Source organism: Colletotrichum destructivum, chromosome 4, assembly GCF_034447905.1.
Source record: "Colletotrichum destructivum chromosome 4, complete sequence".
In the NCBI taxonomy this organism is placed as follows: domain Eukaryota; kingdom Fungi; phylum Ascomycota; class Sordariomycetes; order Glomerellales; family Glomerellaceae; genus Colletotrichum; species Colletotrichum destructivum.
Genome location: NC_085899.1, coordinates 150,705 through 170,848, shown reverse-complemented (window position 1 = coordinate 170,848; position 20,144 = coordinate 150,705). Strand labels below are relative to the sequence as shown.

At 54.9% G+C, this 20,144-nt stretch overlaps 4 protein-coding genes across 4 annotated transcripts; 2 read left to right on the top strand and 2 right to left on the bottom strand.

The window, feature by feature from the left end:
- Positions 1–1,408: 1,408 nt before the first annotated feature.
- CDEST_05966 (Putative egh16-like virulence factor) lies at positions 1,409–2,608 on the top strand (the record flags this gene model as incomplete). The annotated part of the gene is made up of 2 exons (XM_062922125.1): positions 1,409–1,937; positions 1,989–2,608. The coding sequence occupies 2 exons, from the start codon at positions 1,409–1,411 to the stop codon at positions 2,606–2,608; spliced, it is 1,149 nt and encodes a 382-aa protein (XP_062778176.1).
- A 473-nt stretch (positions 2,609–3,081) lies between these two features.
- On the bottom strand, positions 3,082–4,951 carry CDEST_05965 (uncharacterized protein). Its single transcript, XM_062922124.1, has 5 exons — positions 4,875–4,951; positions 4,791–4,822; positions 4,200–4,740; positions 3,868–4,134; positions 3,082–3,805 (listed from the first exon to the last, which is right to left on the bottom strand). Exons 3-5 carry the CDS (start codon positions 4,551–4,553, stop codon positions 3,233–3,235), a joined length of 1,194 nt encoding a protein of 397 aa, XP_062778175.1. The 5' UTR covers positions 4,554–4,740; positions 4,791–4,822; positions 4,875–4,951; the 3' UTR covers positions 3,082–3,232.
- Positions 4,952–5,606: 655 nt separating this feature from the next.
- On the top strand, positions 5,607–16,538 carry CDEST_05964 (Putative vacuolar protein sorting-associated protein). Its single transcript, XM_062922123.1, has 2 exons — positions 5,607–12,720; positions 12,780–16,538. The coding sequence occupies exons 1-2, from the start codon at positions 6,200–6,202 to the stop codon at positions 15,934–15,936; spliced, it is 9,678 nt and encodes a 3,225-aa protein (XP_062778174.1). The 5' UTR covers positions 5,607–6,199; the 3' UTR covers positions 15,937–16,538.
- Positions 16,539–16,545: 7 nt separating this feature from the next.
- On the bottom strand, positions 16,546–17,535 carry CDEST_05963 (uncharacterized protein; the record flags this gene model as incomplete). Its single annotated transcript, XM_062922122.1, has 1 exon — positions 16,546–17,535. One exon carries the CDS (start codon positions 17,533–17,535, stop codon positions 16,546–16,548), a length of 990 nt encoding a protein of 329 aa, XP_062778173.1.
- Between the last annotated feature and the right edge of the window lie 2,609 nt (positions 17,536–20,144).

Here is a 20,144-nt window from a genome sequence, read left to right as displayed (position 1 = left end):
TTTTTCTTAGACAGTCCGGAGAGAGTCGGCAGCTAGCTTTCTAGCTAACTTGCTGGCTGGATGGTAAATGAACCTTTTCGAACTTAACATAATGTGACTTGCATTTTGTTGTTGACGAGCCATTGGTTTTCTGCATCCTGCGAGGGCCGCCAGTCACTCGTGGGGAAAAGAGACGCACCGGCCCGCGAATTTAAATGCCCGTCTGTTCCATGAAGCCTCGGCGATCAGCAGAAGCAGGAGCAGACATTTCATTGGATTGTCTAAGCGTCACAAGGTTGTCTCGGAATACGCGCCGTCTGAAGTCTTTAGGAGTCAAAGAGGCTCGCCGCCGCGAGACAACCGGACCATGTGGCAAGGCGACGACGGCGAATTCAGGCTGCACTCACTAATTCCTTGTCCCCCTCCTCTGCACAAAATATCTCATTCAGTCCATCAACCGAGAACCTGAAACGCCATTGCAGATCCGTCTTCGTCTGAACTTCCAGCGCACATCTTCTCACCCTGGTTATCCCAGCAGCACGACGGGGTGATTGCCCTATCGTGCTATGTCTTTGCGACCAGCTTTGACCAACTCTGCTTAAAACGATGTGTACAGCGAGCGGGACACCCCCACGGAGAGTATTTTGTCCCCATTAGACATATCTTGATCTTCGGCGCGGCCAGCCAGTACACGCGTACGCCCGCCTCCCTAAGCATCTCCACCCATGCTATGACATCTGTTGTCCTGTACATAGATGACTGCCGGAGCTGAAGAGAAGACCTGGTTAGGGACTCTCGTGTTTTTGGTCATACTCCATCGGAAGGTTGAAACAAGGGCAGAAAGAGCCTCCTATTTTGGATGCCAACTTGGGATGAGACACTCCCAGCCGCCGCCGCACACATACAGTTCCAGGCGCAGACACAAAGTTTCCGGTTCCTGAAGGCTGTTGTTCGCCTTACTGGGCCGCTCTGCGGCTTACACACATTGACCTCCACGAATCCCATCACGCTTCCCTTCGCGCCAAAACAAGCCCTACCCTGGAAACAACTCCTGTCAAATGGGTGTATAGCTAAACAGGAAAGACGGAGGAAACAATGCAAGCATCTGTGAAGTTAATAGGCTTGCTTTCTGGCAAAACGTAGGCTTCCCTGCGCTTTTCTCCTTTGGGTTGTGGCCCAAACTCCCATTCTCCGTTCGTTCGGCATCCTCGTTAAATAACCCCCTCCAGCCGCTCTGTCCCTTCCCTGGAAGGCTATTTTGCTTTCTCGCTTCTTTTCTATCAACAGTGCTGGACACGTTCTTTCGCTTCATTCCGAATCGTGATCTGACTTGCCTCGTGCGTTGTCTTTCGGTCTATTGTCCCCTCTCTCCGTCTCTCTCTCTCTCTTTCTCTTTCTCTCTCCCCTCCTCTCACTCAACATCACAATTATGTCTTCTTCCATGAGAGCTTTAATTTTCTCGGCCTTGTTGGCGATGGCCCAGGGCCAAGGCGTCATCATCGCGGCCCAAGGCCCTGCTGGCCCAGCCAGTCCCGGGTTGCTGGGTAAGTTTGTCCATAAAGAAGACAGCTTTCAAGACGAGAGCACAACTCATGCCTCTTCCGTAGTGGACCAAAACAAGGTCGATGCGAATATTATCAACAAGCAGGAAATCGTCGCCAACGTCGTTAACGAGTGTGGCCGAACGATTCTTCAAGGCAACATCGACATTGGCGAGGAGACCGAGAATCAACTTGGCAACAGGACTGTCACCCAGGTCACATCAGGAGCCAACGTCGATGTGACTATAGCTCAGGTCAGCGCCGATGGCGCTGGTCCCTACAGCTGCGATCTCGACTTGACGAGCAACTCCAATGGCGCAGCAGGCCAGACCAAGCTGACCGTCCAGGAATTCGAACCGCAAAACGGCCAGATCAGGCTCACCGTCACGATGCCTGCCGACATGGCTTGCGTGGGGGGTAGGTGGAAGTCATCTTCGCCTTCGTATCACGGCTAACAATGACCGGTAGCCTCCACTGGAGACGTCTGCACCGTCCGCTGCTTCAACAACAACGCAAAGGGTCCCTTTGGCGGCTGCTTCGCCGTTCAGCAGACCGACATAACGCCCAAGCAGAACACCCCCGCCAACATCCCGACCGCCGCAAAGCTCGAGGGCGTGCTATCTCAGGTCCAGCAAGACATTGTCGACTTCCCAGCCGCTGTTAAGTCGAACCAGGAGGCCGCAACCCAGGGCGAGCAGGGCCTCACTGCTGTCAAGGAGCTTCTCCCCAACGCCAACATGCAGGCCGCTGGGTCCGCCGCTGCCGCCATCAGCGCCGGTACCAACCCTCCCGCCGCCGAGGCCCCGAACACCGGCACCCCTAACACCGCCACTCCTAACACACCCCCTGCTAACAACCCTCCTCCTAACACCCCGCCTCCTAACGTCGGCAAAGCGAAAGGAAAGGGGGGTCGTGCAAAGGGCAAGGGGAAAGGCCTCGCGGGCTTGGCTGCCCTGTTTGGCGGCGGCGGTGCTGGCGGAGGCGCTAAACGCCAACGTCAGCAGCAGCAGGCAAACAACAAGCGGACTCCCGAGGACCTGCTGAGCTCGCGTTTTGCCAGAAGAGATATCTTTGGCCACAACGACTAAGGGCAGCCTTGTAGAGAACTGGGATCTCTGGCTTCCGAGATATTGGCGCCCTCTCTCTCCGGGCACTTCGAGTTGCTCCAACAACAGAGGATAGAGCATCCGGTTAGTGGACTGCACACGGGCTGTGTGAACTATCTGGGAGAACGAACCGTGGCGGTCTGATGCCGGGATTTGCCAGAGAAGTGTTATGGTGTGTCTTCTTTTTCTATATCTCGTCGAATTACGGCTTTGTGTTAGGAAGCGGAGACTACCAGAAGTGATATTGGGTGGATTGAAGTCGTCATTTGTGCTTCGTTGCGATGCTGACAAGTTGGCCGGCATAGTAGTCGGATGAGCCTCAGAGATGATGTTTTTCGAATAGCTGGAGACGCACAAGCCTCAACAAGAAAACATGTCTTGATGAATGCCACAATCCACAGGCACAACCACTCAATTCCATGAGATATGACGTAGGCGGTGAAGCTGTAAATGTAGGAAGTTCGATTTGCTTGGATATTCTTCTGAATATTATAACCTTGAACGCCGAATCTCCTCAATGTGGCTTGCCATGACCTTACCCTGCGCAGAGATGACTAGAAAGGAAACATCCTCGAAGCACCATGAGTATGTACGTGACAAGCCCAATTACTCCTTCTTTTCCTTGTCGTCCTTGCTCTCGTCCTTAGACTCTGACTCGTCTTTCTTGTCCTCATCACCCCCCTTGTTGTCTTTACCCTTGGACTCGCCCTTCTTGGCAGTCTTCTTCTCCTCCGCCTTGCGCTTCTTCTCCTCGGCTTTCTTCTCCTTCTCTTCCTCCTCCTTCTCCTTTCTCAGGCGTTTCTTCTCTTCCTCTTCGAGCTTCCCCCAGTCTCGAGACTCGTCGCTCTTGCCCTTGTGCATGCTCTCAGCCAGGCCTTGGCCAATGTGTGGCTGCGCATTGCCAACCTTGGTACGGCCAACCAAGCTGACGAAAATAGAGACGCCGACGATGGCAGTCAAGACGAAGCGGTAGACTCCGTACCATTGAGGAGTCCAGCCCTTGTTCTTGGCGCGAACATCTGCAAGGTAAAGAAAGGTAAAAGCAGCAAATTGCGACGTAAGTGCATATTCAATCGGCATGAGAAGCGAGGGCCAAGCGATCATGGGGGCGAGGACGCCCATCCCGTAGCGGAAGGGGGTGCGGCGAGGATGCGGTGTCTTCTCGGCGTACTCCATACCCTATATTATAGACCGTCAGTGATGCGACTCAGCCAGAGACAATGGAGGATTACGGAACTCACCCAGTGGACAGCTCCGAGGAAGGAAATGATGATTGCTCCGTATCCAAGCTGGATGGGCTCGAGCAGATTCAGCCAGTATTGAGCCGACTCGTGGTTCATGAAGACGTTGTTTGCAAAGGTCGACGACGAAGGCCATTCGACATTGAGGTCCCAGGTGAGGTAGACTGTGCTCAGTGAGGTCGCAAGGTAGGGAAGGGTACCGGCGAGACCGAGTGCGTAGGGTTCCCTTGGAACCTCGCTGAGGTTGAATGTGTCCCTCACAATGTTCTGTCGGCACTTGATTAGCCATTTGTTGCGTGTACCGGCGGCAGACGGTGGGTGGGTGCCCTTACCACTTCCTTCTCCAGGCCACCCGAGAGGTTCTCGTCGTTCTGGGGGTTTGCCGGTGCAGGCTCCCAAAATTTCCTCGTAGACGACTCGGCGGAAACCTCTTCGGGACGCGGCTCCAGCTTCTTCTGGGCTATTTCTTTCTCGGCCTTCTTGTCAATTTTGTCGTAGGGGGAGTTTGTGTATCGTGCCTGGAGAGCCATAGGCGTCAGACGCCCTTGGATAGCTAGCGAGGTTCGCTTTGGACTCTGCAAGGCAGCATATGGAGTTTTCGTCGAGAAGGATGTCGCCTTGGGAGCTGCAGGAACTGCGGGCAAGCGAGGAGCCAAGCGCATGAGTTGTCGTGAGGAGCGAAGCATCGTGAAGCAATGGCAGTGGTCTGTCGGGGGGATTGGCGTAGTGGAGTTGGCTCTGGCGTACTCAATGGGAATTTTTGGCGGCAGTTGCTACACTCGAGTGTATGTGAGAGGCATGCGGCAGTCAGGCAATAATCGCGGACTTGGTTTCGGGGCTGTTCTCTGGATGCTTGGAGTTGTGGTGTTGATTCTGCAGCTGTGAGACAAGGCCAAGTGCGCAGAGGTCTGGGGTATACATACCTACGTTGGTGATGTGAGAGGAGCCTGATTGTCTCAAGTTGATGTCAGGGAGAGGAACCAAAGCAGTGGGGGGGAAGAGTTTACCAAGGCAGGGCACGCAGCACGCATCACGCAGCCTTCCCCGTACATATCGGCCGTCTCGTCCATTTCGTAGAGGCACTTGGAAAGCCAAGGACCATCGAGAGGAGCTGGAGCTCCAGCTGCCGGCCGGTGACGTAATGTGGAGACCCTCTCCATTATCTTCCATGTCCATTCGCCTACGCTAGGCGGTCTTGGATTGGACAGGTAATCGGCACGGCGGGGTGGCACTAAAAGGCTGAGGCCCAAGCTTCTTCCATGATGCCAATGATGAGGGAGGCGCGTTGGAGGCATGAGTGCATAGTGGACAATCAGTTTTAAGTACTTGTCCTGTTCGTGTTCAGAAGAGAACGGGATAAAGATAAAACTCGTTCACTTGAACACAATTCATTAAACTGCCAGCACTAGAAACCCAAAGGCATAGCTTGTTAAGGTTCTATTCCAAATGGGAGTTGTGAGAAAGGAAGAGAAGACCAGGACACATGCAAATGTCAGACTTTGGGATTCTGGTGAGGTAATGCGATACGTACATTCCAATCTCACAGCACCTATCAGGCCATGACGAGGTAGACCCACCCCTTCCGTGGCTTGACACGACTGGCAGCCACAGCCACAGCCCAAGCCAAGCTGTCGACCTGTTTTTGGCACACACAACAGCAACAGCGACAGCAGCGACAGCTGCGGGGGGGAGGGAATGGAGCATCAGGCAGCGTCATCATGCACAAATCCGTCCCCTACAGTACTCGCACTCCCCCCATCTAACCGTCCAGTACGGAGACACACCACCACAGAGTTCCAGACCAACAATCCTACCTTATTCCCCGAACACCAAACCCTGGCGAACCCCAGCAACAAAACCACAAGCATCGACTGCCTGACTGAGCGAGCGAGAGTGTGCACTCTGTCAACCTCGACATAGCAGCCGCGGGAACCTAGGTCAACTTTCCAACACTCGACAACGACTCGGCATTTCGACGGCCCACCTACGAACACCACCTGCGAATATCTACTATATACGCCGTCTTGCCACTCTCGAGACCAAACACGAGATACCTGTCGTCGCCTTTCAATACCCCCCCTTTCCCCCTGTCACGGAGCCATCACACATCGCCGACTCTCGTAGCCTCCCGCCTCGTTCTCGACCACATCCCACGCCCCCTTGATGACGGAAGCGCCCGTTCCCCGACAACCTTCCACCCTCGCGCTCGACTCGTGATCGAGCTTTCTGACGCCTCAGATTCTCTCCCCCGCCCATGCTTCAGACCGCCGCGACACGATAGATTCTTCATACTGAGTCTCCCTTGCCAGGGTAACGGCGCAATACACACCAAATGTTGGAGGGACTCGTCGCCGGCCTGCTCAACAGGTTTCTGGGCATGTACGTCAAGAATTTCGACCCAGCACAGCTCAAGGTCGGAATTTGGTCGGGCGATGTCAAGCTGCGGAACCTCGAGCTCCGCCGGGAAGCCCTCGACCAGCTCAAGCTGCCCATCAACGTCATGGAAGGCCACCTGGGCGAGCTCACCATCATCATTCCCTGGTCCAACTTGCGCGGCGCCCCTGTCAAGGTCTTTATCGAGGATGTCTTCCTTTTGGCCTCGCCTAGGGAGGAAGCCGCCTACGATGAAGAAGAGGAGGATCGGAGGAAACAACGCATCAAGATGGAGAAGCTCGACTCGGCCGAGCTGCTCAAGGAGAGGTCTCAAGAGGGCATGAGCCAGGAGGAACAGCAAAAGAGCCAGAGCTTCACCCAAAGTCTAGTCACCAAGATCGTCGACAACCTGCAGGTCACGGTCAAGAACATCCACGTCAGATACGAGGACGCCATCTCCGCCCCCGGCCACCCCTTTGCCCTCGGCGTCACCCTCCAAGAGTTCAGCGCAATCAGTACCGACGGCCAGTGGAAACCTACCTTCATCCAGGATTCGGCAAAGAGCACCCACAAGCTCGCCACCCTTGGCGCCCTTGCTGTCTACTGGAACACAGATACTGAGCTGCTGGGCCCCGGACGAGAGGTCGACACGGACGACAAGCCTCCCATGCCCCACGCCGAGATGGTGGACAGATTCAAGAGGTTGATCGGCTCAACTCAAGACACGGAGCTCAACCATCAATACATTCTGCGCCCCGTCAACGGAAAGGCAAAGATTGTCCTCGACAAGACCGGGGACGTCCATGTCCCCAAAGCCAAGGCAAGCTTGCTGTTCGAAGAGATCGGCCTGGTCATCGATGACGACCAATATCGCGATGGCCTAATGATGGTTGATCTTTTCCACTACTTCATCCGTCACCAAGAATACAAAAAGTTCCAGCCCAAGGGAGTCACGCCCAAAGAAGACCCTAGGGCTTGGCTCAAGTTCGCCGGTGACGCAGTGCTCAGCAAGATCCACGACAGAAACCGTAGATGGTCCTGGGACTATTTCCGGGAGCGACGTGACGACCGCAAACGCTACATTGAGCTCTTCAAGAAGCGAAAGCAGCAGCAGCAACTCAACGCTCAAGAAAATGAAGACTTAAATAAGCTTGAGTTCAAACTCGACTACGAGGACCTGCGCTTCTGGCGGTCGCTGGCCCGCAACCAGCTCAAGAAGGAGAACGCCGCAGCATTGAAGAACCAGCCACCTAAGCAGCAGCAGCAAGGCTGGCTGGCATGGGCTTGGGGCGGTGGCCAGAAGCATCAAGAACAGCTTGCACAGGACGACGAGAACACGCAGATCACCGAGGAGCAGCGCAAAGAGCTGTATGACGCCATCGAGTTTGACGAGAAGACCGCCCTGGCCGAATCAGTTGACATTCCCCGTGACTCCGTCAAGATGCAGGTCGAAGCGTGGCTGAGCACCGGAAGCTTCACGTTAAAAAAGAGCCATAACGGCAAGCGGAGCGACCTTCTCAGTCTTCACTTTGACGTCTTCAAAGCCAAGGTCCTACAGCGTCCCGATTCCTTCCTCGCCGATCTTAGCCTCGGCGGTCTCCGCGTCAACGATGGAACAACGCCCGACACCCTTTTCCCCGAAATTGTCAGGGTCAAAGATGCGCCCGAGATCCACGACCAGAAGCGTCTCACCATCGAGGAACTTGAAGAGAATGACGACGAGCCATTTTTCCGTTTCGAGGTTGAGCAAAATCCCATTGACCGCGAAGGAGACATTGCCCTCAGCGGATCTCTCAAGCCGCTGGAGATTGTGTGGAACCCGAACTTCGTGGTGGGCGTCGCAGACTTCTTCCGGCCACCGGAACGACACATGGAATCCATCACAGCCTTGATGGAAACGGCTGGGGCTACCGTCGAGACCTTCAGAGAGCAGACACGTGCTGGCCTCGAGTTCGCACTCGAGGAGCATAAAACCATCAACGCCCAGCTTGACTTGCAGGCTCCGCTCATCATCGTGCCAGTCAGCATTTCCGTCAAGGACTCAACTTGCCTGATTCTGGATGCCGGCCACATCAGCGTCAATAGCGAGCTGGTTGATAACGACACCATGAAGCAGATTCAGTCCAAGCAACGGCAATCATATACCGACGAGGATTTCAAGCGTCTCGAGTCTGTCATGTACGACAAGTTCTTGGTGAAGCTCTCTTCGACCCAGGTGCTGATAGGCCCTTCCATCGACGTGACGAAAGCTCAACTTTCAAAAAAGGACGATACGCAACATCTCCACGTGGTAGAAGAGATCAACGTCGACTTCGTCGTCGAGACGTCCATCTTGCCCAAGGCGCCGAATCTGACAAAGCTAAAGGTCTCCGGCCACCTCCCCATGCTCCATGCCACCGTCTCGGATTCGAAGTATAAGAGCTTGATGCGAATCATCGACGTAGCCATACCCAAGTTTGGCCAGGATCAACCACAAGAACAGATCAATGACTCCCAGCGACAGGCAGTGGCAACTCGTCCGCGCGGCTTGAGCACCGCCTCGAGCAGGTCGCGCTCACGCAAGGAGCCCAGCCGTCGTAGATCATCACAGTTTCCCTTCATGCAGTCTCAGACCGCCATCGTCATTGACGAAGATGACGAGGACGACGAGTTCGAGGACGCCGACGGCGGTAGGGACAACAAAGACCAGCTTAAGCTGCAGCAGCGTTCTTTCGAGCTCAAGTTCAAGGTGGACACTCTCAAGGGGTCCCTGTACCGGAGCGACCCGGACAGGAAAAAGCCCGATCAATTGCTCGTTGAATTGGTGGCGGAAAAGTTCGACCTTCTCTTCTATCTGCGCCCGTACGACATGAATGCCGAGGTCTCGCTGGGCTCCGTTACCATGGACGACTTCGTCGACAACCCATCAGCCGACTTCAAGTCCATCGTGTCGTCCGGGGATGTCGAGGATCGTGAGCAGAATCGCAGCCTTGTCAGTGTCAAGTTTACCCGTGTCAACCGCTTGTCGCCAGAGTTCATGCCCGTGTACGAAGGCGTGGAGACAAATGTCACCGCTGCCATCTCCACAATCAACCTCATTGTGACGAGAAAGACGCTTCTCACCCTTCTGGATTTCATCCTGGCAACTTTTACTGGTAACAATAACGATGCGGCGAGGCCACAGGGGCAAAGGGCCATCTCGGATTCGGAAGAGGACGACGACGAGTTCGAGATAGCAGTCGACGCACCACCGGAAGACACTCCAGCCAATGCCGGATCCATCAGAGTCAAGGTAGACTTGAAGAGTATCCGGATGATTCTCAATAACGACGGGATCCGCTTGGCTACATTGTCATTCAACCATGCTGATGTCGGAGTCTTCCTTTTGGGCAAGACCATGCGAGTCAACGCCAAGCTGGGTAATCTCAACCTGGTCGACGACATCAACCAGGGTGTCTCGGAGGATTCCAATTTGAGGCAACTCATTTCCATCCAAGGTGACGAGCTCGCCGACTTCCGGTATGAGACGTTCGATGCTACCAACAAGAAGGCATATCCTGGATACGACTCTTCCATCTACCTGAGGGCTGGCTCCGTTAAGCTTAACTTCCTCGAGGAGCCTTTCCGGAAGATCATCCAGTTCCTTGTCAAGTTCGGCAAGATGCAGGCCATATATAACGCTGCTCGCCAAGCAGCGGCCTCGCAAGCCAACCAAATCCAACAGAGCACGAGCAAACTCAAGTATGATGTCGTAGTCAAGACGCCAATCGTTGTTTTCCCCAGGGTGATCGCCCAGGGACAGCCCAAGCGGGACGTCATCACCGCTTACTTGGGAGAAATCTACGCCCAGAACAAGTTCGCTCCGTTGGACGATTCCGAGAACTCTCAGATCGCGACGAAGATTTCTGCAGGAATTCGCAACATCCGCCTGACCTCCGACTTCGAGTATCCTGGCGACCTTTCCGAGGAGTTGGAGCTCATCGACAAGGTAGACCTGGGCTTCAACATCACGTATGCCGAGCACCAGAACGGCACGAAGCGCCCTGAGCTTGAGATTGAAGGCAGCATGTCCGACTTCAACCTGCGACTTACCCAGTTTCAACTCAGATTCCTGATGGAGATCTCTAAGGCTGTGCCCGCTGCATTCGCGGCCGACTCAGAGGACCAGGATCAGGACGCCGAACGGGAAGTTGACAAAGATACGCTGCAAAGGGCCAAGTCAATGCCCACCGACAACGACAGCCCGGGCGACAAGGATGCAGCAGTTGATCTTGGGCCTGAGCTATCACCCAAGGACCAAACATGGACAAAGCTTGACCTTGTCTTCCAGGTCAACACCATTGGAATGGAGCTCTTGCTGGCTCCCGAGGAGAAGCCCGTTGGCAAGCTCGAGAATGCCAGTTTGTCCCGGTTCTCTTTGGACGGCACCAAACTGAAAACACGCATGCTCAACGATGGGTCTCTCGAGGGCGAGTTCCTGATTCATTCGTTTACCATTTACGACAGCCGTCCTCGCGATGCAAACAAGTTCCGGCGGATCATGACGTCTTCCAACAAGGAGGTCCAGCAGCTGATGGCCAGCGTTACAATGTCCGGAGGCCAGGAGAGGAGTCTCATTGCCATCGTCACCGTCGACAGCCCGCGCATCATCTTCGCGCTCGACTACTTGTTCGCTATCCAAAATTTCGTCATGGTTGGGTTACGGCCCCAGGATCCCTCGCCAGGAGATGAAGAGTCGCTGCTGGAGACGCCGGAGGAATCGGATGTGGATGCGGATTCTATGCAGGTCACTTGGTCCAACAAAGCCAAGTCCCAGAAGAGCAGTACCACCAAGGAGACCGAAGGGCAACAGGGTGACACCGAGAATAAGCCCCAAAGCACCATGAGCATTTCGTATAGGGTTAATATCGTGGATGCGCAGGTCATTTTGATCGCGAACCCCCTCAGCACCAGCTCTGAGGCCATCGTGCTCGGCACAAAGCAGGTCTTGCTCTCCCAACAGCACGCACTCACCTTTCAAGTGTCTGAGATTGGCATGTTCCTCTGCCGCATGGATCGGTTCGAAGACTCACGCCTTCGCATCATCGACGACTTTTCCGTCCAGATGTCGATGGACAGCTCGAAGCCCAATATGACGAGCATCCATGCAGATATCGAGCCCTTGATACTGCGACTTTCTCTTCGGGACATCCTCCTTGCTCTGCAAATCGCTAGCAAGGCTACGGAGCTGTCAGACCAACAACAAAAGGAGCAGGATAACAAGAAGTCTGCCTCTGCCGCAGACGAAAGAGCCAAGCAACTGCGGCAATCTGGTCTCAAGCAGCGAACTGCCAGCGGCAAAGGACCATCAACCATGGCGAACAAGACGGTCATGTCCAAGACTGCTAGGGTATCAGCATCTCAGGCGAAACAAGATCTTGAAGAGCAGCATGGCACGGCGGTCCAGGTTCAGCCAAAACGTCATGAGGAACTCTCGGCCACCATTGAAGGCATTCGTGTGGTTCTCATTGGCGATGTTCACGAGCTTCCCATTCTCGACCTGGGCATCAAGAGCTTTACCGCCACGGCGGAGGATTGGTCATCCAACCTGAAGGCCGAGACAGCCATCGACCTATACACCAACGTCTACAACTTCTCCAAGTCAGCCTGGGAGCCCCTGCTTGAGCCCTGGCAAGTCGGCTTCGGGATTGCGCGGGAGCAGCAGTCGGGTCTGCTGTCTATCGATGTCGCCTCAAAAAAGATTTTCGATGTCACGATCACGACGGCCACCATCGCGCTGGCGTCCAAGTCTTTCGCCTTCCTCAGCAAAGACGAGGATGTCCTTGGCAAACCGCGCGGTGTTGATGCTCCCTACCGCATCCGGAACTACACTGGATTCGATGTTGTGGTGCAGTCCAAGAGCACGACGACAGACGACAACATGACGGCCCGTCTCGAAGAGGGAGAAGAAGCCCCCTGGAGCTTCGAGCCATGGGAGAAGATGCGAGAGAACCTTTCCACTGAAGGTAGCAGCGGCAGTGTGAGCATCCATCTGGAGGGTAGCGGGTTTGATGCCGTGAAAAATGTCAGGCTGAACCGCGAGGGCGAGGCGATCTATAGCCTGAAGCCCAAGACCGATAACATTCTCCATCGGTTGCTTGTGGAGGTCACCATGGGCAAGGATAACGTCAAATATGTCACGTTCCGCTCGCCTCTCGTGGTGGACAACCTGACCCAGATTCCCGTCGAGCTCGGCGTCTACGATGCTCAGGAGGGCCACCTTCTCAAGATCGAGAAGATTGCCCCCGGAGAAAGCCGACCTGCTCCGGTGGGTGCTGTGTTTTTGAAGTCCCTCCTGGTGCGGCCCGACTCGGGCTTCGGGTATGCGTGGTCTTCAGAGAGTCTGTGGTGGAGGGATCTTCTGAAGCGACCTACGCGCACGATGGTCTGCAAGGGAGAAAACGGTGATCCGTTCTACTTCCAGCTCAACGCAACGTTTGACAGGTCGAACCCGTTGACCAAGTAAGTATTCGCGCTTTGTTTCCTCGGCATGATACGAAATGTACTGACCACCTCTCCAGAAACTACCCTTACATGCGTATCAAGCTGTCGCCGCCGGTGATCCTTGAGAACCTGCTTCCTTACGACTTCAAGTACCGCATCTACGACAAGAACACGAAGAAGGACTGGGCAAACTTCCTCCGCAAGGGTGGTCTTAGTCCAGTTCACGTCGTGGAGCTGTCTCACCTGCTTCTTCTCAGTGTCGACATGCAGGACACCGTCTTCAAGCCGAGCGACTTTGCCATTATCAACTCTGGATCGTCAGATGACTTCAAGAAGGAGGACCGACTCCTCTGCAAAGATGCAGACGGTCTGCAGCTCAATCTCAAGCTTCACTACCACAAGGTTCCGGATGGCGGAGGGGCCTTCCGGGTGACGGTTTACAGTCCCTACATCATCTTGAACAAAACCGGCCTCGACCTTCAGATGAGAGCCAAGGGCTTCCTACAGGGCGCGCGGCCTGCAGCTGGCCAGTCAACTCTGTCCAACAGGTCGAGGTCCGACAGGGACCGCCCCAAGGCAACGCCGTTCATGTTCTCCTACGGCAACGACGATCACAGAAACAGAGCCCTGCTGCAGATTGCCGACTCCGAATGGAGCAAGCCGCAAAGCTTTGACGCTATCGGTAGCACGGCAGAGGTGGTGCTGCCGTCGCCTTCCAGGAACACCGAGGTGCACATCGGCATCACGACCGAGGCTGGTGAGGGAAAGTATAAGATGACCAAGGTCGTCACTCTGGCGCCGAGGTTCGTCCTGGAAAACAAGCTTGGGGAAGAGATCAACGTCCGAGAGTCCAGCTCGTCGGGCTTCATGACGCTGAAGCCGGGCGCGCATCAGCCACTTCACTTCATGCAAAAGACGGCCGTAAAGCAACTCTCGCTTTGCCATCCTGGAATGAACAACCAGTGGACTTCTCCCTTCAACATCTCGGACATTGGCACGACTCACGTCAAGATTGCCAAGGCAGGTCAACGCCAACGGCTGATTCGCATCGAGACTCTGATGGAGGGCGCAACGATTTTCCTGCATCTTAGCCTGGAGACCAAGAACTGGCCGTATCAGATGAGGAACGAGAGTGACACGGAATTCACCTTCTACCAGGCCAATCCCAGCCTGGATGACGACGGAGTCGAGGACAGATCGGGCTGGCGACCCATCAAGTACAGGCTGCCGGCAAGAAGTATCATGCCCTATGCCTGGGACTTCCCCGCCGCCAAGTTCCGCGAGATCATCATCAACGCCCATGGCAAGGAGCGACATGTCAAGCTTGCCGAGATTGGGAATCAGATTCCGATGAAGTTTGCCACCACCTCCGGCCAGCAGAAGATCATCGACATCAACGTGGCCGCCGATGGCCCCACGCAGACTCTGATCCTATCCAACTTCCGTCAATCCAAGAGTCTGTATCGGCAGAAGTCCAAGTCTGGATCCCGTACAAGCACCGACGGCTTCGAAGTCAAGGACCAGGAGACGACTGCGACCTTCCGGGCGCAGCTGAAGCTCTCGGGCATCGGAGTTTCTCTCATCAACTCCCAGCTCAAGGAACTGGCCTACGTCACCTTCAGGGATGTCTCGCTCCGGTACCACGACTCTCCTTTGCAACAGACCATTAGCTTCTCGGTCAAGTGGATCCAAATCGACAACCAGCTGTACGGTGGTCTTTTCCCGATGATCTTGTACCCCAGCGTGGTCCCGAAGAGGGCCCAGGAGGTTGACGCACACCCTTCGATCCACGCCATGGTCACCCGGGTGAAGGACGACTCGTATGGCGTGCTTTACATCAAGTACGCCACGCTCTTGATGCAGCAAATGACAATCGAGTTGGACGAGGATTTTGTCTACGCCGTCTTGGACTTTTCCAACATCCCTGGAGCCGCCTGGTCCGACACCAACGAAGAAGGCAAGCTGTGTGACGAAGAGCTGGACATTCCCGAGCCGCAGCAACAGCAGTCGGGTCAGGACATCTACTTTGAGTTGCTCAACATCCAGCCCATGCAACTAGATCTGTCCTTCATGCGCACGGAACGAGTCAATGCCGAGGACAAGACATCGTCGCGAAACCCTCTCATGTTCTTCCTCAACGTCATGACGATGGCCATCGGCAACGTCAACGATGCACCCATCCGTCTCAACGCCCTCATGCTAGACAACGTCCGCGTGTCCGTGCCCGCCTTGACACAGAACATTTCGAGCCATTACAGTCAGGAAGTCCTGTACCAGATTCACAAGATCCTCGGCTCTGCCGACTTCCTTGGCAACCCGGTTGGTCTCTTCAACAACATCAGCTCTGGCCTTACAGACGTGTTCTACGAACCCTACCAAGGGCTGATTCTCTCGGACAAGCCCGAAGACTTTGGTCTCGGTGTCGCCAAGGGAGCTGCCTCGCTTGTCAAGAAGTCCGTCTACGGGTTTTCCGATTCCTTCTCCAAGTTCACTGGCAGCTTGTCCAAGGGTCTCGCAGCTGCAACTCTTGACAAGCAGTTCCAGGATCGTCGGCGCATCACGCGTGCGCGCAACAGGCCTAAGCACGCTCTCTACGGAGTCACTACCGGCGCCAACTCGCTCTTCACGAGCGCCGCATCTGGCGTGGGTGGACTCGTACGCAAGCCGCTCGAAGGCGCCGAGCAAGAGGGCGCTCTGGGATTCTTCAAGGGCATCGGCAAGGGCGTCGTAGGATTTGCAACGAAGCCCGCCATCGGTGTTCTGGACATGGCTTCCAACGTTTCCGAAGGAATCCGAAATACAACGACCGTTTTTGATGGCTCAGAGCTTGACCGCGTCCGACCGGCTCGGTTCGTGCCTTCGGACGGGATTGTGCGGCCCTACAACGCTCGGGAAGCGCTCGGACAGTCTTGGTTGAAGCAAGTTGATAATGGCAAGTACTTCAACGAGGACTATATCGCTCACCTCGAACTACCACGCGAAGATATGGTGGTAATGGTCACGTACGCCCGCATTCTTCTCATTCGCAGCAGGCGCTTGACCTCCGAGTGGGATGTCCCCCTGAAGGATGTGCAAACAATTGCAAAGGAGCGGACAGGCCTGAGCCTGACTCTGAGAGGTGGCACCAATGGGCCATTTATTCCTGTCGGCGACGAAAGCGGCCGCGGTTTCTTGTACAAGATGGTGGCTGTCGCCGTGGAAGAATTCAACAGGCGTTTCAGAGGAATGGAGTGAGGGGTTACAGTACGGGGCGAGGGGTTGACGTCGAACGGGAAGTTTGGCTGATGGTTGGAAGATGTGAGCCGCATAGGGCTGGCGGTTTGGTTTCGTGACATCGAGGACGATTCGTTTTTAGTTTCTTTTCATCCCTAGTTCTCTTCCTCGTTGAGACCTCGAAGCATAGCCTCGCGGTTCATTAGCAAGTATACTACTTTAGTCAACGTCTAAGAAATCAAGACGACCTTCTTCATTCTCGACGCCAGCTTCACTAGTTCCGTTGTTACACTTACCAGCAAGTTCTTCTTATCGCCTATCTTCTGTCATTGGGATGACGGAACTGGATAGGCACCAAGACTGAAGTCACAGGTGCGATCACTGCAGGTTGGAACGTAAAGAGTAGTTTTGTAAGGAATGTGGGTGTGTATTATCTTGAACAATGATGAAACGAAACTAAACGCCTTAGTGAAAAATGCCGCATAAAAACAATCGCCATAATGCTATGATTTGATCAAACTCCACCACGCAATGCAATCCGGTCCATATTCTATCCTTCTAAGTCATCAAAACTCCCGTCCAACCATGCGTGTACTCGGCCAGGTGTGCATCTAGTCTCGCCTCACTGCTCTAGTTGGAAGGGCAGTGGCCGATGGTGCAGGCGTCTTGCTTGCAGCAACCACGGAACCCGTTGGAGCACGTTTGGAAGAAACCGGTGCCGGGGGCGCAGACGGTAGGGTCGGCGTTGCCATTGCCGTTACCGTTGTTGTTGTTGTTGTTGCTGTTGTCGCACTTGGCCTCCGGGGTGGGGGTTGGCGAGGTCTCGGGGGCGGTCTTGGCCACAGTCTGGAAGGTCTTGACATCCGGGCAGTAGCCAACGGTGCAGGCGTCCTGCTTGCAGCAACCGCGGAAGCCGTTGGAGCACGACTGGAAGAAGCCGGTGCCTGGGGCGCAGACGGTCGGGTCAGCGGCGGCGGCGCGCTTCTCGGCGACGGTGGTCTTGACATCGGGGCAGTATCCGAGAGAGCAGGCGTCCTGCTTGCAGCAGCCGCGGAAGCCGTTGGAGCAAGACTGGAAAAACCCGGTGCCAGGAGCACAAACTGTAGGGTCCTGGCGCTTCTCGGAGGTGGGAGGGCAGTAACCGATAGAGCAGGCATCAGACTTGCAGCATCCACGGAAACCGTTGGAGCAAGATTGGAAGAAGCCGGAGCCAGGAGCGCAGACAGTGGGATCTTGACGCTTCTCAGAGGCGGAGGGGCAGTGGCCAATCGCGCAGGCGTCTTCCTTGCAGCAACCACGGAAGCCGTTGGCACATGACTGGAAGAAGCCGGCCCCCGGGGCGCAGACAGTCGGGTCGGTGGGTTGCCAGTGAGCCGAGTGGCCGGTAGTGACGGGAGTGGTCTCGGCCGGCTTGTTGTCGGAGGCGCCGGTCACGTCCGGGCAGTAGCCGATGGTGCAAGCATCGGCCTTGCAGCATCCACGGAAGCCGTTGGAGCAAGACTGGAAGAAGCCGGTCCCAGGCGCGCAGACGGTGTTATCGCGCTTCGACCCGAGAGAGGGGGCAGCCGCAGTGAGAGTGGCGGTGGCGGCAAGGAGAGTGAAGATGATGGAAGAATGCATTGTGAGTTTTGAGTTGGTGAGATGGAGAATAAGAAAATCAAGCGAAAAAGGTCGATCGATGAGTGTGAATGATTGAAGCGAAGATGTGTTTTTTGCGTGTGTGTTTTTTTTCGTCTGAACGATTGTCCCAAGGAAAGAGAAACCGACAAAGGAAATAAGGAAACGACAAAGGGAAAAAAGAGAAAAGGAAACGGGTTGAGTTGTTGATGAGTTGACTGAGTATCTGATGATGATGATGAGAAGGAGATAAGACCATCTTGGGGGAGGGGACGAGGGTGATTTATAGACATCAAGCTACGAAGACAAAATGGAGCATCCGCAGACTCGGAGACTACTTTCGGTGCTACCCTCATCTGCAGTCAAACATGTTGTTTGCGAAGGATCTAGATGCAGGCTGCAGCTAAACCGATACAGTTCGGCGTTGTGGTTGGCGGTGGCCGTGGTGTCGTCCTTTCCAATCCGAATATGGTGTAAGTCGACGAGCAACTGACAACAGTCCGTTTGCTGCGCAACCGCACAGCCTGCCGCCAACTGCGCAGCCGATAGACCATGGGGAACCTTGCGATGTACCTGGATAGGCTATTGGACAAGCCTTCCAGCCCGCATGACATCCACTCCCAAGACTCCCCTCCTCCTCTTCCCCAGAGTCGGATCCTTCCGAACGCCTGGCGTTGACCACGCAGTGAACTCAAGGCACAGACAGCCCTGTAGTGAGGCAAGTGTGCGTCGCTGGGCTGAGCTGCAAATAGCCTGTATCTGAGCGCTCTGGGGCTGAGGTGGGTTTGGGAAGGCTGGGTTGGGTTGGCAACATGCTAACCAGGCCATATCGGGAAAAGAGGAAGCTCGGGACGTTGGCTGAGAGGTTCTGCAGGCGGCGGCGCAGTCGGTCTGTCAGACGCCAACGGGCTTGGGTCGGTTCAACTCGGACTCATTCTCTAGAAATGAATGCTGTTGGTCCTTTTTGGAATTGTGCTGACGGCCCACGTTGTGCGCTAGCGTGCGGTGAGCAGGTGAGGAGAGGGTGGTAAGGGTAAGCTTATTCTTGGCTCAAAGGATCTTGAGGGGTGTCATACACATTCAGATGGCGCTCAGGGGGGACCGAGATGCGTAGCCAAGGCCATCCCTCGTGATGATGTGAAAAAAATGCAGCTTTGCGTGGTGGAGGCTCATTTGACAGCGTCTGTTGATGACGGCGCAGCCGATTGGCATCGGTCACATCTCAGCTGCGCCAGGAGGATCACCACACTTTTTTTTTTTATACCCCGGGCCGCCTTCTAGACCAAGCAGTGACCGTGTATACATAAATGAGAGAGTTTCGATCTCCCGGCTGCTAGGTCGAGTAAGCTGTATCAGCTGCCTCAATCTAGGTATGTCTAGGAAGGAAGAGAGAGAGGCAGCTCCGATGTGTTGCAGCAGCGGCGCATAGCAAGCGAAATGGGCTTTTCTGGCGCCGTTGTCAGTGGGTCAAGGCCCGATAACGGCCGATGGGGGTAGGCGTGAGAGAGAGAGAGAGAGAGAGAGAGAGAGAGAGACGAGAGCTTGCTTAGACTGATAAGTACGTAGGTCATTGATGGGATACGGCCTCGGATACGAAGATAATGAGGGGTTAATGGGGCATGAATTCTCCGACGGTTCGCAGATGTGGGAGCTGCATCCGTTGAAAGTCTCCGGATTTCCCCTATTGGATCCGCCAGCGCTTCGCCGTGATAACTTGTCCGGAGCACGGAGGATGGTTGATATGGGGACCTGCAATCCACCAGCCAAAAGACCTGCTTGGATCTTCTTGCTGCCTACCCTACCTAGGGAGGGCTCTGACAATTGGCTTCTGCAACCTGCCTGCCGTCCTTCTTCTACTTTTCGTTGGGGCATGACGAAATGACGTTTTTTTTGCTTGACTCAATCACAACCCCATCACTCCCCGTCACCGGATCTTAGTCCATGAAGGTCCATGAAGATGTTACTCGATCATCTGATATCCATTACTGAGATACGTGGTCCGTCCCACTAGCAGTGTGAGTGTGCCAAACAAACAAATTTCGTCTGACCAAGACGGGACGAACTGTAACACTGACGCGGCCCTTCTGTGCCGTTTCCTTTCGTTTCACCAGTGCCCACAATTCACTCACATCGAGAAGGGTCCCAGATTAAAACCCCTGACGGCCCTGGTCTGGCAAGATTGGTGTTGATCTCGCCTTTTGCAGCAGCGGTGCAGCGTAAGGATGTCGATGTTGGGCAGTTGAGACAGGCAACACCCCTGACGGCTCTTCAGGGGTGACGATAATCGTCCGGTGGCCAGGCCCTCATAGCGCCACAACTCACTCTATTTCTTACCCCCGATCCCCATCCAGGACAGTGTTGGAGAGAAACGAACAGGCCGACGAGTCTGCTGTCTATCTCGCCCTTTTAATTAACACGGCATTCGGATCCCAGCTTAGAGGACCGGTTTTTTTCGTCGACTGGCCAGTTTCATCAGCGCCTTTCGTGCTCAATTTCCCACAAGCGATGGACGGATCGTGGGGTCACGGAAGAAGCGGCGTGTTCGACAGAAAGGGTGAGAAGGAAAGTAAGGTAAGGTAAGGTGAGGTAAGGCTAGATCTGCTGGTGGGGGG

Excerpts from the sequence above, each read along its gene's own strand:
- CDEST_05964 (XM_062922123.1), top strand. The coding sequence starts at position 6,200 with ATGTTGGAGGGACTCGTCGCCGGCCTGCTCAACAGGTTTCTGGGCATG. Across the intron at positions 12,721-12,779 it reads AGGTCGAACCCGTTGACCAA|AAACTACCCTTACATGCGTA; the intron begins GTAAGTATTCGC and ends CCACCTCTCCAG.
- CDEST_05965 (XM_062922124.1), bottom strand. The coding sequence starts at position 4,553 with ATGCTTCGCTCCTCACGACAACTCATGCGCTTGGCTCCTCGCTTGCCC. Across the intron at positions 4,135-4,199 it reads GTGGCCTGGAGAAGGAAGTG|AACATTGTGAGGGACACATT; the intron begins GTAAGGGCACCC and ends AAGTGCCGACAG. Across the intron at positions 3,806-3,867 it reads TCCTCGGAGCTGTCCACTGG|GGTATGGAGTACGCCGAGAA; the intron begins GTGAGTTCCGTA and ends TCTATAATATAG.